This window comes from Salmo salar, chromosome ssa22, assembly GCF_905237065.1.
Source record: "Salmo salar chromosome ssa22, Ssal_v3.1, whole genome shotgun sequence".
Classification (NCBI taxonomy): Eukaryota; Metazoa; Chordata; class Actinopteri; order Salmoniformes; family Salmonidae; genus Salmo; species Salmo salar.
In genome coordinates this window covers 41,507,278-41,520,000 of record NC_059463.1, presented here as the reverse complement: position 1 = coordinate 41,520,000, position 12,723 = coordinate 41,507,278, and the positions used below count along the sequence as shown (strand labels likewise).

The following is a 12,723-nucleotide window of genomic DNA, read 5'->3' as shown; positions in this document are numbered from 1 at the left end:
TTGTCATTGCGTAATGTTAAGCAGAAATATGTAGGTATTGTCCATGATATGTACTATAATACACAGTTCCCACTGTTCCTAAAAGGTTCATATAACAGCTCAGGCAGACCCACTGGACATTTTTGTCCTCGCATTTTCATTTTTTCTCCCATTGGTTTCGGTTATTGTTTATAAGAAGCAGATAGTCAAGTTGGGGAACAGCTACAGATATTTCACAATAAAAGCTCTGTCCTGTCATCTGACTGTCTGGACTGTGTTTACACCCCTGTCTGACACCCCACCCATCCACCCATCCACCCATCCACCCATCCACCCACCCATCCATCCACTTAGAGACATACAGGCCAGGCTCCCCTGTCAGCACTTGGCCCCAACAATAGCACTGAGGATGTGGTCAGTATTCGTCATGACCCCCCCCGCACCAATTGTAGTCTTGAAAACCCGACCCTAGTCACTGTGTTGCCCCCCGAAGCCCTGCAGCACCTGGCTGCAGCTTACCTCACCCACCTTCCACGCCTTGAAAGCCAACCCACAACCTGTCTGTTTGGTTACTTTATGCCCCTAACATAACACCTGGTCCCAGACCTGGTCATTTCCCTCATTGGTGTCACTGTTTAAACCTGGGATTTCTTTGTTTGTATTTTTAGTAAACCTTTACTTAAGAGAGGGCTGATTCCAAATCAGTTGTTAAGGGCAGAAAACAACCACTGTCTTCTTGTTTCACCTCCCACCACCATAGGTTCAGTGATCTCCATCACTTCTGCTAGTAAGTAAGAGAGTGACATCCTTCTGTAGTTTTTACTGGGATTCCTGTACAAGGGACTGAGCCAACAGGTTAGGCATCAGGTTGTAGATTTAATGCAGCGTTTCACACTATCTTGCTTCAGAAAAGTAAAGGTCATTTTTTGAAATGAAAAGAGAGCTCAGGTTGCCATTACAGTAAACCTTCAGAGACCTCATCAACCATTTTCACCTCTTCACCCCTCATTTATTACAACGTTGTCCTTGGTTGTTTTTTGTGATCACATGCCTTCTCTCCCTCCCTCTCCCTCCATACTGCAGTCTGTCATCCTACATTTTCTTTTCCAACTTTGCTCCATGCATACCTCCATGGCTGACTCCGCTCCCTTCGCCACTTCCTGTTCCACCACCTGTGTCTGATGATGTTGCTTCCTGTCTGACTTCACTTGCTGTGTCTCTGTCTTTCCCCCTCACAGGCAGCCCTGGCCTCCTCTGGAGGACTGTACTGTCTCCACGGCTGCGCTGTAATTATTCGCCCGTAGACACTGCAAGAACATTGCATGAAATCACATGAAACATTGCATGAGCATGGAATGCTAATTGTACGAGACATTGCGTGAACACTGTATAAAACATAGGAGGAAACGTTGCACGACACATTGTGTGAGCGTTGCAAGTTCTTTGCCTGATCATCCATGTTTTCCTTGAATGTCTGTATTTACAGCATGCTGACCCTTAAGGTGTTTTTACAATCTTAGGAACCACTTCAACATGATACGCTCCTATAATTCTCTGGAGAAAATGCACCCATTGCTTGGCTCCTTCTGACACTAACACGTCTCCTACAGTACATGACTGCTCAGATACCCTGTGAGAGGTGAGACCTGTGTCCTTACAGACTGCTGGGTTTTGCTGACATGTTGCCCCTATTGAACTAAAACTGTGCTAATTAGAGTAACAACATCTTCAATTTTAGTTAGAGCTGAAGCCAAAACTAGCAGCATTTTCAGTGACTGTTTATTTCATTTGTGCTTTCAGGAGGTGAACCCAATGCAAGCCATAGCGGCGTCGGAAAATGCCCGTGTGTCAATCACCTTCTTCAGACTGTTCCGTGTGATGCGTCTGGTTAAACTGCTGAACCGTTCTGAGGGGATCCGGAATCTTCTGTGGACCTTCATCAAGTCCTTCCAGGTCAAAGTTCATTCCAATTCTGTGCCTTCCATTCTGTGAGATTCATGAAAAGGTTGTTGTTCAAAATTCCCAGGTTTTGATTGGTCAGTGTGCGTGAGTCTGACAACGTGATTGGTTGCTGTGTTGCAGGCTCTGCCTTATGTCGCCCTGCTCATCCTCATGCTATTCTTCATCTACGCTGTTGTTGGGATGCAGGTACTGCACACACACACGCACACACACACACACACACACACACACACACACACACACACACACACACACACACACACACACACACACAGCACTCTCTGATGAGTTGTGTGAATGACTCCTGCAGATATTTGGGAAGATAGCGCTGATAGACGGGACTCACATCAACAGGAACAACAACTTCCAGACATTCCCCCATGCTGTGCTGCTGCTCTTCAGGTGGGTGATCTGATTTATCAGTCATTCAGTCAGTTTCCATTATCTTTCATTGACTTTGCGGTCACTTTACACAGCAGACTTGTATAGCAAGAGATCCTTACACTCAGTAATTACATTGACAACACAAAAAGGCTGAAAACAAGTTGTAATCTATCTCTCTGCCCCACTCCCCTCTCTCCCTCTTCCTCCCTCTTTCTCTCTCTCCCTCTCTCCCTCCAGGTGTGCGACAGGTGAGGCGTGGCAGGAAGTGATGTTGGCATGTCTGTATGGGAAGAGGTGTGACCCTAAGTCAGACTACCTGCCTGGAGAGGAGATGACCTGTGGAGCCAGCTTCGCTATCATCTACTTCATGAGCTTCTACATGCTCTGTGCCTTCCTGGTAAATGACGCACAAACATGCATACACACACATACATTAACAAACATACATGCGTACACACATATACACACACACATTTGCATGCGCGCACACACAGTCACACAGTCACACACACATGATTCTGCTGTCCTCCACAGATCATCAACCTGTTTGTGGCGGTCATCATGGACAACTTTGACTACCTGACCCGTGATTGGTCCATCCTAGGCCCTCATCACCTGGACGAGTTTAAGAAGATCTGGGCAGAGTACGACCCAGAGGCCACGTAAGTCTGTTTTTCTGTTTCTTTTTATAACCCCTTCTTAGAAAAATATATGATCCGTCTTTTCAATGAGTTTTTCTATCCTCTCAATGTATTACTGCTGTTAGCTGTTGTTTCCCTTCCTGTCCTGCAGGGGGCGTATTAAGCACCTGGACGTGGTGACTCTGCTGCGTAGGATCCAGCCTCCTCTGGGCTTTGGAAAGTTCTGTCCCCATAGAGTGGCCTGCAAGGTGAGAAACTGAAAGGAAGGGATCTGTTTATTTATTTTGTGTGTTCATCTGACTTGTCTATTAATGCAGCAAACATATTTTTTGATGATATCTTTATTTATTCTGACTGCAGAGACTGGTGTCCATGAACATGCCACTCAACAGCGATGGAACGGTCACCTTTAATGCTACGCTGTTCGCACTGGTCAGGACCGCACTGAAGATTAAGACTGAAGGTGTGTGTGTGTGTGTGTGTGTGTGTGTGTGTGTGTGTGTGTGTGTGTGTGTGTGTGTGTGTGTGTGTGTGTGTGTGTGTGTGTGTGTGTGTGTGTGTGTGTCAGTCAATTACAGAGTACTGTATTTTTACTGGTATTTGGGCCAATTGAACATTAAGTATCTATATTCCCACCTTACTGTCGTTATCTCATTGGTCAGGTAACTTTGAGCAGGCCAATGAGGAATTGAGGGCCATCATCAAGAAGATCTGGAAACGCACCAGTATGAAGCTGCTGGACCAGGTCATCCCACCAATCGGAGGTGAGTTTAAACATTCTATTGTAATCCTCAACTTTACGGTCCAAAACAAGTTGCCCATTCTAATTTGCTGGCATGTTTGATTGGTGTGTGTGTGTCAGATGATGAGGTGACCGTGGGGAAGTTCTATGCCACCTTCCTGATCCAGGACTACTTCAGGAAGTTGAAGAAGAGACAGGAAGAGTATTATGGCTTCCGCCCCACCAAGAAGAACGCCTCCAACGAGATACAGGTGAGCCCACAGCAACCTCACAATGGGAAACCTGTAGTGATGTTATTGATGTTTCATGTAATAATCCTGTACACGATCTAACAACTCTTCATTTTCATCCCCTCACAATCTCATTCTTTCTCTAACCCCTCCTTTCCTCTCTGTCTCTCTAACCCTCTCTTTCTGTCTCTCCCTCCACCCCAGGCGGGTCTGAGGAGCATTGAGGAGGAGGTGGCTCCAGAGTTGCAGAGAGCCATCTCGGGAGACCTGATGAACGAGGAGGAGATGGACAGAGCCATGGAGGATGCAGCGGAGGAAAGCATCTTCAGGGTGAGAGGAGAGAGAGAGGGAAGATGGGGGAGACCGGGAGAGACCGGGAGACAGGGAGGCTGCGGAACGAGAGGAGGGAGGAAAAGTTCAGAGTGAGAAGAAAGAATAAAACTCCTGTCTCTGAATGTTGTACCTCTCTGTGTGTTCCTGTGGTCAGCGGGCGGGCGGTCTGTTTGGGAACCATGTTGATTCCTTCACCATGGAGGAAGGAACCCATAACCCTAACGCTACACAGGTAATCATTTCAATCATTTCAGTGCTATCACCTCTAGTACGTAACCTTCTTCAGACTCAAAGTGCTTTACATAGTACTGTATGGACCTTGAGTTTTTTCACATCACATAGTCAGGAAAATCTCCTGTCCCCGTGGCGGTAACTCAGCCATCTGTCCCCGTGGCGGTAACTCAGCCGTCTGTCCCCGTGGCGGTAACTCAGCCGTCTGTCCCCGTGGCGGTAACTCAGCCGTCTGTCCCCGTGGCGGTAACTCAGCCGTCTGTCCCCGTGGCGGTAACTCAGCCGTCTGTCCCCGTGGCGGTAACTCAGCCGTCTGTCCCCGTGGCGGTAACTCAGCCGTCTGTCCCCGTGGCGGTAACTCAGCCGTCTGTCCCCGTGGCGGTAACTCAGCCGTCTGTCCCCGTGGCGGTAACTCAGCCGTCTGTCCCCGTGGCGGTAACTCAGCCGTCTGTCCCCGTGGTGGTAACTCAGCCGTCTGTCCCCGTGGCGGTAACTCAGCCGTCTGTCCCCGTGACGGTAACTCAGCCGTCTGTCCCCGTGACGGTAACTCAGCCGTCTGTCCCCGTGACGGTAACTCAGCCGTCTGTCCCCGTGGCGATAACTCAGCCGTCTGTGTCTCTGTGTAGGTGACCAGCCAGCGGCCGCTGCAAATGAGCAAGTCAGACGAGGGGGAGGCAACCAGCTCACCTGCCTACCATGCAAACGAGGACTTCTTCCCCACAATGCCTAACAAAACCAACAACAACAATGTCAACAGCAACGCCAGGGAGAGGTGACTCCGTGTGCACGTTTGTGTGTTTGTTTTCCTTACTTGAGAGGTCAAATTACACAGTAATAAAGCAGTAATAACAATCTGACTGACTCTTAGTCCTTCTGTAGTTTTCCCTATGAGACCGATGACAGGGTGCAGGTCTATACTATCTCAACCAGCAGAAGTCCCCGAGACACCACAGACTGGCAGCTGCAGACAGTACCTGGACCCAGCCAGGACCATGAGACTCCCAGAGAGACCCCTAGCCCCCAGCAGGCCCAGACCCAGGCCCCAGACACCACCTTCGACACACTCATACAGGAGGTGACTGGAGAGACCAGGCATATAATATATTCCATTATTCCATAAATACATATTTTATATTTTGACGTCAGATACTTAGTCATCCCCTCTCTCTGTCCTCTATCTCTTCTCATGTCTTTCACCTCTACCAGGTCCTGATAAATGGGGGGTTGGAGAGCTTGGCCAGGGACCCTCGTTTTGTGTCGGTGACGAAACAGGAAATGGCCGAAGCTTTGAACTTTGACCCGGTGGACATGGAGAGTTCCGCCACTGAGCTTATGAATGGTCGCAGAGGGAGGGTCACCACACCTCCAATCAGGCCCCCTCGCAGATCACAGAGAAAGGCCAACAAATTAACAAAACCCATCGATCTTGTTTAGGCCAATAGGCCTGTCTCGCAACGCAGCATGTCATGGATTGACTTCACGTGCTGAGGCATTAAATGTCACATTCTACAAATAGAACAGTCCTTTTTGGGTGCCTTTATAGCGAGTGATATCATCTGATTGGTTAAGCAGGCTTTATGGCACCTGTGACTTCATTGTTGTGGTGTAATTCAGACCGGATGATTTCTCTCTTGGTTCATTTAAAGAGGAAATACTCTTCCTGCTAGAGAGCAGACTTTCTTTACCATGTTTATTTTCTTCACAGTGCAGACTACTGTTCGGACTTATGTAGACTTCAGGCCAACGTCACGTTGTCCCGACTAACATGTTCTTGAGTCTCAACTTGAGGAATTTTTGCTGGCATTAAAGGTTGGCCCTGTTTGAAAACTAGTGTCCTTCTCTGTTCCCTCCCATCCTTGAAGTAATCACTGATCCACCGATAGCTGGGTAGCTGGGTAGGTGTTGAACATGGTTGTGTCAGTGACTAGCTGACGGAGGAAGGGAAGGGTGTGGTATCTAAGTATTCTTGGAGGGTCAGGATGTTGCCTTTCAGGGGGAATTCTCTGAGTTCTGTCATGATGACAAGGCAAGACATGGCTGGACCAGGATGTTTCTGGGCTGGATCATGTCTACACTGTCCATATAAGGACAATCTCTGTAGGCTATATGGAGAAAGCTAACGTGCATGTTCAAGATACACAGATTCTGCCCAGGTCTCCACACATCAACATATTTTCACAATACCTAGATATTTTCTGGCCTTTAAATATCCTATATCTGAAACATGTACATCATCTCTAGTATAGACAGGATGGATGACCCTGTAGTGTAACATGAGAGAAAATACTTCTGGTGTAGGGTTGCCACTAGCTGGCCATGCTACAGTAGAATGCAACAAAGTGTAGATAAGAGGATGTGGTTAAAGAGGAAGATGAATGGTAAGTTTAGGTACAGTGGTTGGAATCGTATATTTGTGATTAGAAGGCAGTGTGTAAGGGTCAGATATGGACAACTTATGGTGTAGTATACCGGGGGTGAAAGGTCATCTCTGATGATGCCATTTTGTCTATTATTCTATTTTCAACACTATCGTTCATTTTCTTTTTGATGTAAGCCTTTTGGTTGAAACCTACAGCCTCTTTTGTGAAAATGTCCTTTTTGATTATTCATTCTTTTTTCCGTGTAAAAGAGATCAGGTTGTATTTTGAGAGACAGTGGCATGCCACTGTTATTTGGTTTAATAAAGGCTAAATAAAATAGCTGTAATGTGATGAAGGCCAAATAGAAGGCAAAGTAAATAATAAAATCAGTTGTTTCCACTGAGATTTTTAAACAGAGGTGTTTTGCATTCATCTAGAGTATGTACTACTGCACATTAACTTTTTTTCAGACATTTTGTCATGGTCATTTTGATAACGTTATTTGAGACATTTTATTGCTTTCTCTCTGTTTCTGAGATCTGTTTCAATATTGTTTCTCTAAAGTCTGAACTATATCATCCCAATAAAAAAGATTTTATAAAGTGAGAATACTTACATTTTCCCAGTCAAATTATTGGAGGTTTTTATGGTTGGGTCACATGAGCGGGAGGTAGCATCGGGTTTAGACTAGAGCGTTGGGCCTTAACCGAACGGTCGCTAGAAGACAAGGTGAAAAATCTGATGACGTGTCCCTGAGCAAGGCAGGTCCATCGTTCTGTTTGTGACAGACTGGGTATAAAGAACAGCGGTCAACACTAGACATTCTTGTAAGTGGTTAGTCATTGTCTCTTCTCCGCCGAGTATAGCTTATGTTTTGGTAATATAATATGTCTGCAACTGTATCTGAATGTTTATATGGTATTTTATAATACCGCTCTGTATTTCGGTTATTATGTATGCAGTCCGTGATGCGGGCACTTAAGCTCCAGACATTTAACATTTTATTTATTTATTTAACTAGGCAAGTCAGTTAAGAACAAATTCTTATTTACAATGATGGCCTACCCCGGCCAAACCCAGACGACGCTGGGCCAATTGTGCGCCGCCCTATGGGACTCCCAATCACGGCTGGATGTGACATGGAGCAGCGTAAATCGTAGCTCTTTAACCTGGTCTCGGAGCATTTCATATTATTCTTTACGTAAATCCGGTGCTATGTTACATTTGGTATGGTATGTGTTCATTTGTGGATGTCCATCATCATCGTTCTGACTTCTGTAACCATACCAACGTAACATATACTCATTTGTGTGTCCCGGATTGACATGTACTATGTTACGTGTAGTCTATGAGACCAGGCTACAACGTCAAGTTGCTATCTCAAGTCAGCAGGGATGGCTACAGATAAAAGCGTCGACATCCTGGACGCAAACTGAAATGAATAGACAGTCAATGCCGTTGTTCAACTGGACCCTAACCCCATATATCTTAGGCTACCAGTTCTGTTACATTGCACCGTTCAGTATTATCACCTCTACTGAAAAGTGTTATCATTTGCATCCCATCAAACAATTTGTTATCATTGCGTTACATAGAACCTGCCTGTCTGTCTTCCACCTGTACTGTGGAATGCTGTGCACAACATTATAGACCATTGTTACAAATCCTTCATTGCTTTTTATAAAATAATAAATAGTCCTACGAAGCATGTGACAAATACATTTGATTTGATTTGAGCTACATATGTCTATGATGATTTAGTGTTAAAATAAATGTAACAGGAGTCATTTAAAGTGTCATTAATACATAGGTTATTCTACTGGTCGTTCCTCTGGTATGATGCCTGATGAGTTATGAGAGGAAGAATTATATTCATTCTAACAGTGAAATACTTACTTACGGGTCCTTTTCCACCAATACAGAGTTAAAGATAAAGACACAAAATAAAACATTGAAAAAGTGGCACAAGGAATAAACACACAGTGAGTAACTAATAACAATAATGGGTAAAAATAACATGGCTTGATACAAGGAGTAGCAGTACTGAGTCGTCTTGCCGGGGAACGAGGTAATTACTTGACAGTCTATTACACCGGTGATACCATTATTCCTGGTAAAGCTGGAGTAAGGCCTAGGCCTGCTATGTGCCGTGTCGCCGTCCTCTCACATTTACTTCTGCCCGGTCTTGCAACACGTGATGAGGACTTCACCAAATCTGTATTGCTTCATTTCTGTGTTACTTTTTGGATGTCTCTTGTCTCAGCTGAGTACAAGTTGAAGTGCATGAGGGATGTCACTGCCCTATTAGTCACGAGATGAATGGCAGGTTTGTAGCAGCAGAACAATCTTCACTGTCAGAGACCCAACCAGATATGTAAGACAGAGAGCATTGTGGGTCGACTTCATCACGCTGCCTACAGCTATTCCCAGTGTTCCCATCTCCCTCCTGCCACTGTCAATCTCATTCCCCGTCCAGATAACTGGGAGAACTGGTGAGGCAGAGCAGGAGCTGGCATGGTACTGAGCTGCCCTGGTGATGGAGGTCCTGGTGACTCTACTGCAGTAATCTCCTCCTCCTCTCAAGGTTTAGTTAGGAGGCTGATGGTAGCAGATGGGATCAGGGCACCAGGCTAATAGGCTCACTGTCTCTGGGGGACGGCCGGCCCGGTTTGACGGCCTGTAGGTCACTGGTTGTCTTTCCCCACTGTTGTCTTACCATGAATTAGTTTTCAGTACAGTCGGGCAGGCCCTCATTCTCACACCCTTGTTTTCGTCTAGCCCTGATATGGCTGGAGCCTCTACTTATTATGGTGTTGGAGTAATGGAGGCTACAGCCATATCAGGGTTAGTGTCCCCACTGCCTTGTGGTTTTGGCCACATTGTATACTATATATACAAAAGTATGTGGACACCCCTTCAAATTAGTGTATTCGGCTATTTCAGCCACACCCATTGCTTACAGGTGTATAAAATTGAGCATACAGTCATGCAATTTCCACAGACAAATATTTGCAGTAGAATGGCCATACTGAAGAGCTCAGTGACTTTCAACGTGGCACCGTCAAAGGATGCCACCTTTCCAACAAGTCAGTTCGTCAAATTTCTGCCCTGCTAGATCTGCCCCAGTCAACTGTATGGGCTGTTATTGTGAAGTGGAAACATTTAGGAGCAACAACGGCTCAGCCGCAAAGTGGTTGGCCAAACAAGCTCACAGAACTGGACCAACGAATGCTGAAGCGCGTAGGGCGTAAAAATTGTTTGTCCTCAGTTGCAACACTCACTACTGGAATGGTCTCATTAACACCTTCGCTCAGACACACATTGGAGGCATTGTAATGATTCTGACAAGTTACACTGTACTAACAAAGGAAAGGCTGGAATGGTAAATGTACATCGAACACAGACAAGGCTTTCAACAAGCACTAAACTCATAAATTCATGTCGTGAGGACATTTAGTAGTACGTTGCATCCAAATGTTATATTGTCTATAGACTTTAGAAGAGAACATGATTAAATATCACATTTTAAATCTCAGGGTGTTTGGTGCTGCCCATCACGTTACATGGCCGAACCCAAAGGGAGAGTATGAGATCGCTGAGGGAATCGGAGCCAGCATCTTCAGTCATCCTGGTGAGTTACTCTTAAAATACAATCTTAGAAAAAAAGGTGCTATCTAGAACCAAAAAGGGTCCTTCGGCTGCCCCCATAGGATAACCCTTTGAAGAACCCTTTTTGGTTCCAGGAAGATCCCTTTTGCTTCCAGGTAGAACCCTTTTTGGTTCCATGTAGAACCCTTTCCACAGATGGTTCTACAAAACCCAAAAGAGTTCTACCTGGAACCAGAAAGGGTTCTCCTATTAGAACAGCCGAAGAACCCTTTTGGAAACCCTTTTTTCTCTGTAGTACACCAGAATTATTCAATTACTTATACATGCCTTTACCTTACCTACTCTATATCAGACTGATAAAATTGATAATTTAAATGTATCTTTTGGACAGTGCTGTTCATCAAATGTTTGTACTTTATATTCTTGAGGATCTAGCAACCCAACCTAATTTTGGAGTAAGCACGTTGTTTGATATTATTTCCTGTTTGCTCTTCAATGTGCCCAGTTCTGTACAGCACCAAGCTCTACTGCTTCTTCAAGTACATTGAGAACAGAAACGTTGTCACGTCCTGACCATAGTAAGATGTGATTTTCTATGGTAGAGTAGGTCGGGCGTGACAGGGGGGTGTGTTGTGTTTTGTGTTTTTCTATGTTTTCTATTTCTATGTTTAAGTTCTAGTTTTTCTATTTCTATGTTGTTGTTTTTTTTGGTTGATCTCCAATTGGAGGCAGCTGGTCCTCGTTACCCCTGATTGGAGATCATATTTAAGTAGGGGTTTTTCTTCCTGGGTTTTGTGGGTGATTATCTTTTGAGTAGTGTTTGTTTCTCTCTGCGTCACGGTTTGTTGTTTTGTAAATTTGGTTATTTATATTTTGCAAAGTTTCACGGATTTAATAAAATGTGGAACTACAACCACGCTGCATTTTGGTCCGATCCTTTCGACAGCCGTGACAAACGTGGCCAAAGCCTGCTGAAGGAGAGAGGACTGAAGAACATATGCATCGGCATCTAGGGTGAGTCAATTCCCATGTCCCAAATCAACCCCTTAGCCGCTTCTCCTAGCCCCTTCCCCTTTGGTGTTTATCCTAAGGAAACCAGGTAAAGCAATCCAAGTGTTCCAATGCTATAGGCTACATAGAATTGGAACACTTTCTTACATCTATCCAGTATCCCTCAGATCTATAAACCCTACAGAGATACTGAACATTGTGTGTGTGGTCCTCCTGTATCCCAGGGTACCCCACCTGTAAGGAGAAGGTGAAATGGCGCCCGGGCGGGAGGTCATCTATAAATACGTGCAGCGGCCTTTCATCCAACTGTCCTGGGAGAAGGAGGAAGGAAAGAGTCAACACATGGACAGACTTCCAGTGTGTCCCCAACATCATCGCCTCTCTGGGGGAGCCACCCCAACCCGCAACCACACACACCCCGAACCGCAACCACACCCACCCTGCAGGTCGACGAGCTGGATAGGCTGATCAACACTGATCCCCACCCTCCAATGACAGTTGAGGCGAGCATAGAGGTTGACCTTGTATAGGTAAATTTATGCCCCATATTGGTTAAGGTCAGGGTTTGGCAAGGTTGAGCTGATCCTAAATCTGTGTTTTGGGGCAACTTCTACCCGAGGCCCTCATCTGTTAGCCTGTCTCCCACTCAGGATATGTACATTTACAGACACACTCAAACAAACCTCAATGACTGTACAGTCCAAACCCATATACACATACCGAGACAGAGGAGCATGCAACACAGACATGTATACAGATGTTAGATCTTAATTTTGTCACTGAATAAAAATGCATTCACTGGAAATCCACACTAATGAACAGTTTTGTACTTTTAATGTAGATTAATTTTGGCCAGGTAATAGCCTAACCACCGATCAAGCAACATTACATCGGCGGAAAAGTGTATGTTCAAATCCTGTTGCTGCAACAATACTGGTCAAATTAAGATCCTACATCTGTACATGTATGCACACATACAAACGGATTTGGACAAGGATGTTTACAGCATATAACCAGACCGCCTAGTGTGTATCTGTTCAGTTGTCTTACTAATACTTTACCCACCACCACCCCCATATGTTAGATTACGTTTGTGTGCTGTTTCTTTCCTTTTATACTTTGTACATTGTTTATATGAAGTTCGCCGTTCAGTATTATTTAAGGTTATGTTCAAAGAATTTGTTTCAAGAATTTCACAGCTGCACTGGAAATTTGAATAAATATATTGACTGAACTAACTT

General features: G+C 45.1%; 1 protein-coding gene and 1 long non-coding RNA gene across 2 annotated transcripts in view; both read left to right on the top strand.

Annotated features, from left to right (window-relative positions):
* LOC106583479 (dihydropyridine-sensitive L-type skeletal muscle calcium channel subunit alpha-1) overlaps positions 1-7,473 on the top strand; it is a 56,837-nt gene extending 49,364 nt beyond the window's left edge. Inside the window, exons 28-42 of the mRNA XM_014167709.2 lie at positions 1,218-1,265; positions 1,780-1,932; positions 2,062-2,127; positions 2,252-2,343; positions 2,563-2,722; positions 2,860-2,987; positions 3,118-3,214; positions 3,327-3,429; positions 3,629-3,730; positions 3,829-3,959; positions 4,143-4,268; positions 4,426-4,503; positions 5,129-5,274; positions 5,382-5,577; positions 5,709-7,473. Of these exons, the coding sequence (XP_014023184.1) occupies positions 1,218-1,265; positions 1,780-1,932; positions 2,062-2,127; positions 2,252-2,343; positions 2,563-2,722; positions 2,860-2,987; positions 3,118-3,214; positions 3,327-3,429; positions 3,629-3,730; positions 3,829-3,959; positions 4,143-4,268; positions 4,426-4,503; positions 5,129-5,274; positions 5,382-5,577; positions 5,709-5,936 (1,854 nt within the window). The 3' untranslated portion in view covers positions 5,937-7,473. The remainder of the gene's footprint in view (positions 1-1,217; positions 1,266-1,779; positions 1,933-2,061; positions 2,128-2,251; positions 2,344-2,562; positions 2,723-2,859; positions 2,988-3,117; positions 3,215-3,326; positions 3,430-3,628; positions 3,731-3,828; positions 3,960-4,142; positions 4,269-4,425; positions 4,504-5,128; positions 5,275-5,381; positions 5,578-5,708) is intronic.
* Positions 7,474-11,387: 3,914 nt separating this feature from the next.
* Positions 11,388-12,720, top strand: LOC106583385 (uncharacterized). The gene is made up of 2 exons (XR_001323493.1): positions 11,388-11,485; positions 11,707-12,720. It is a non-coding gene; the product is annotated as an uncharacterized lncRNA (long non-coding RNA).
* The last annotated feature ends 3 nt before the right edge of the window (positions 12,721-12,723 follow it).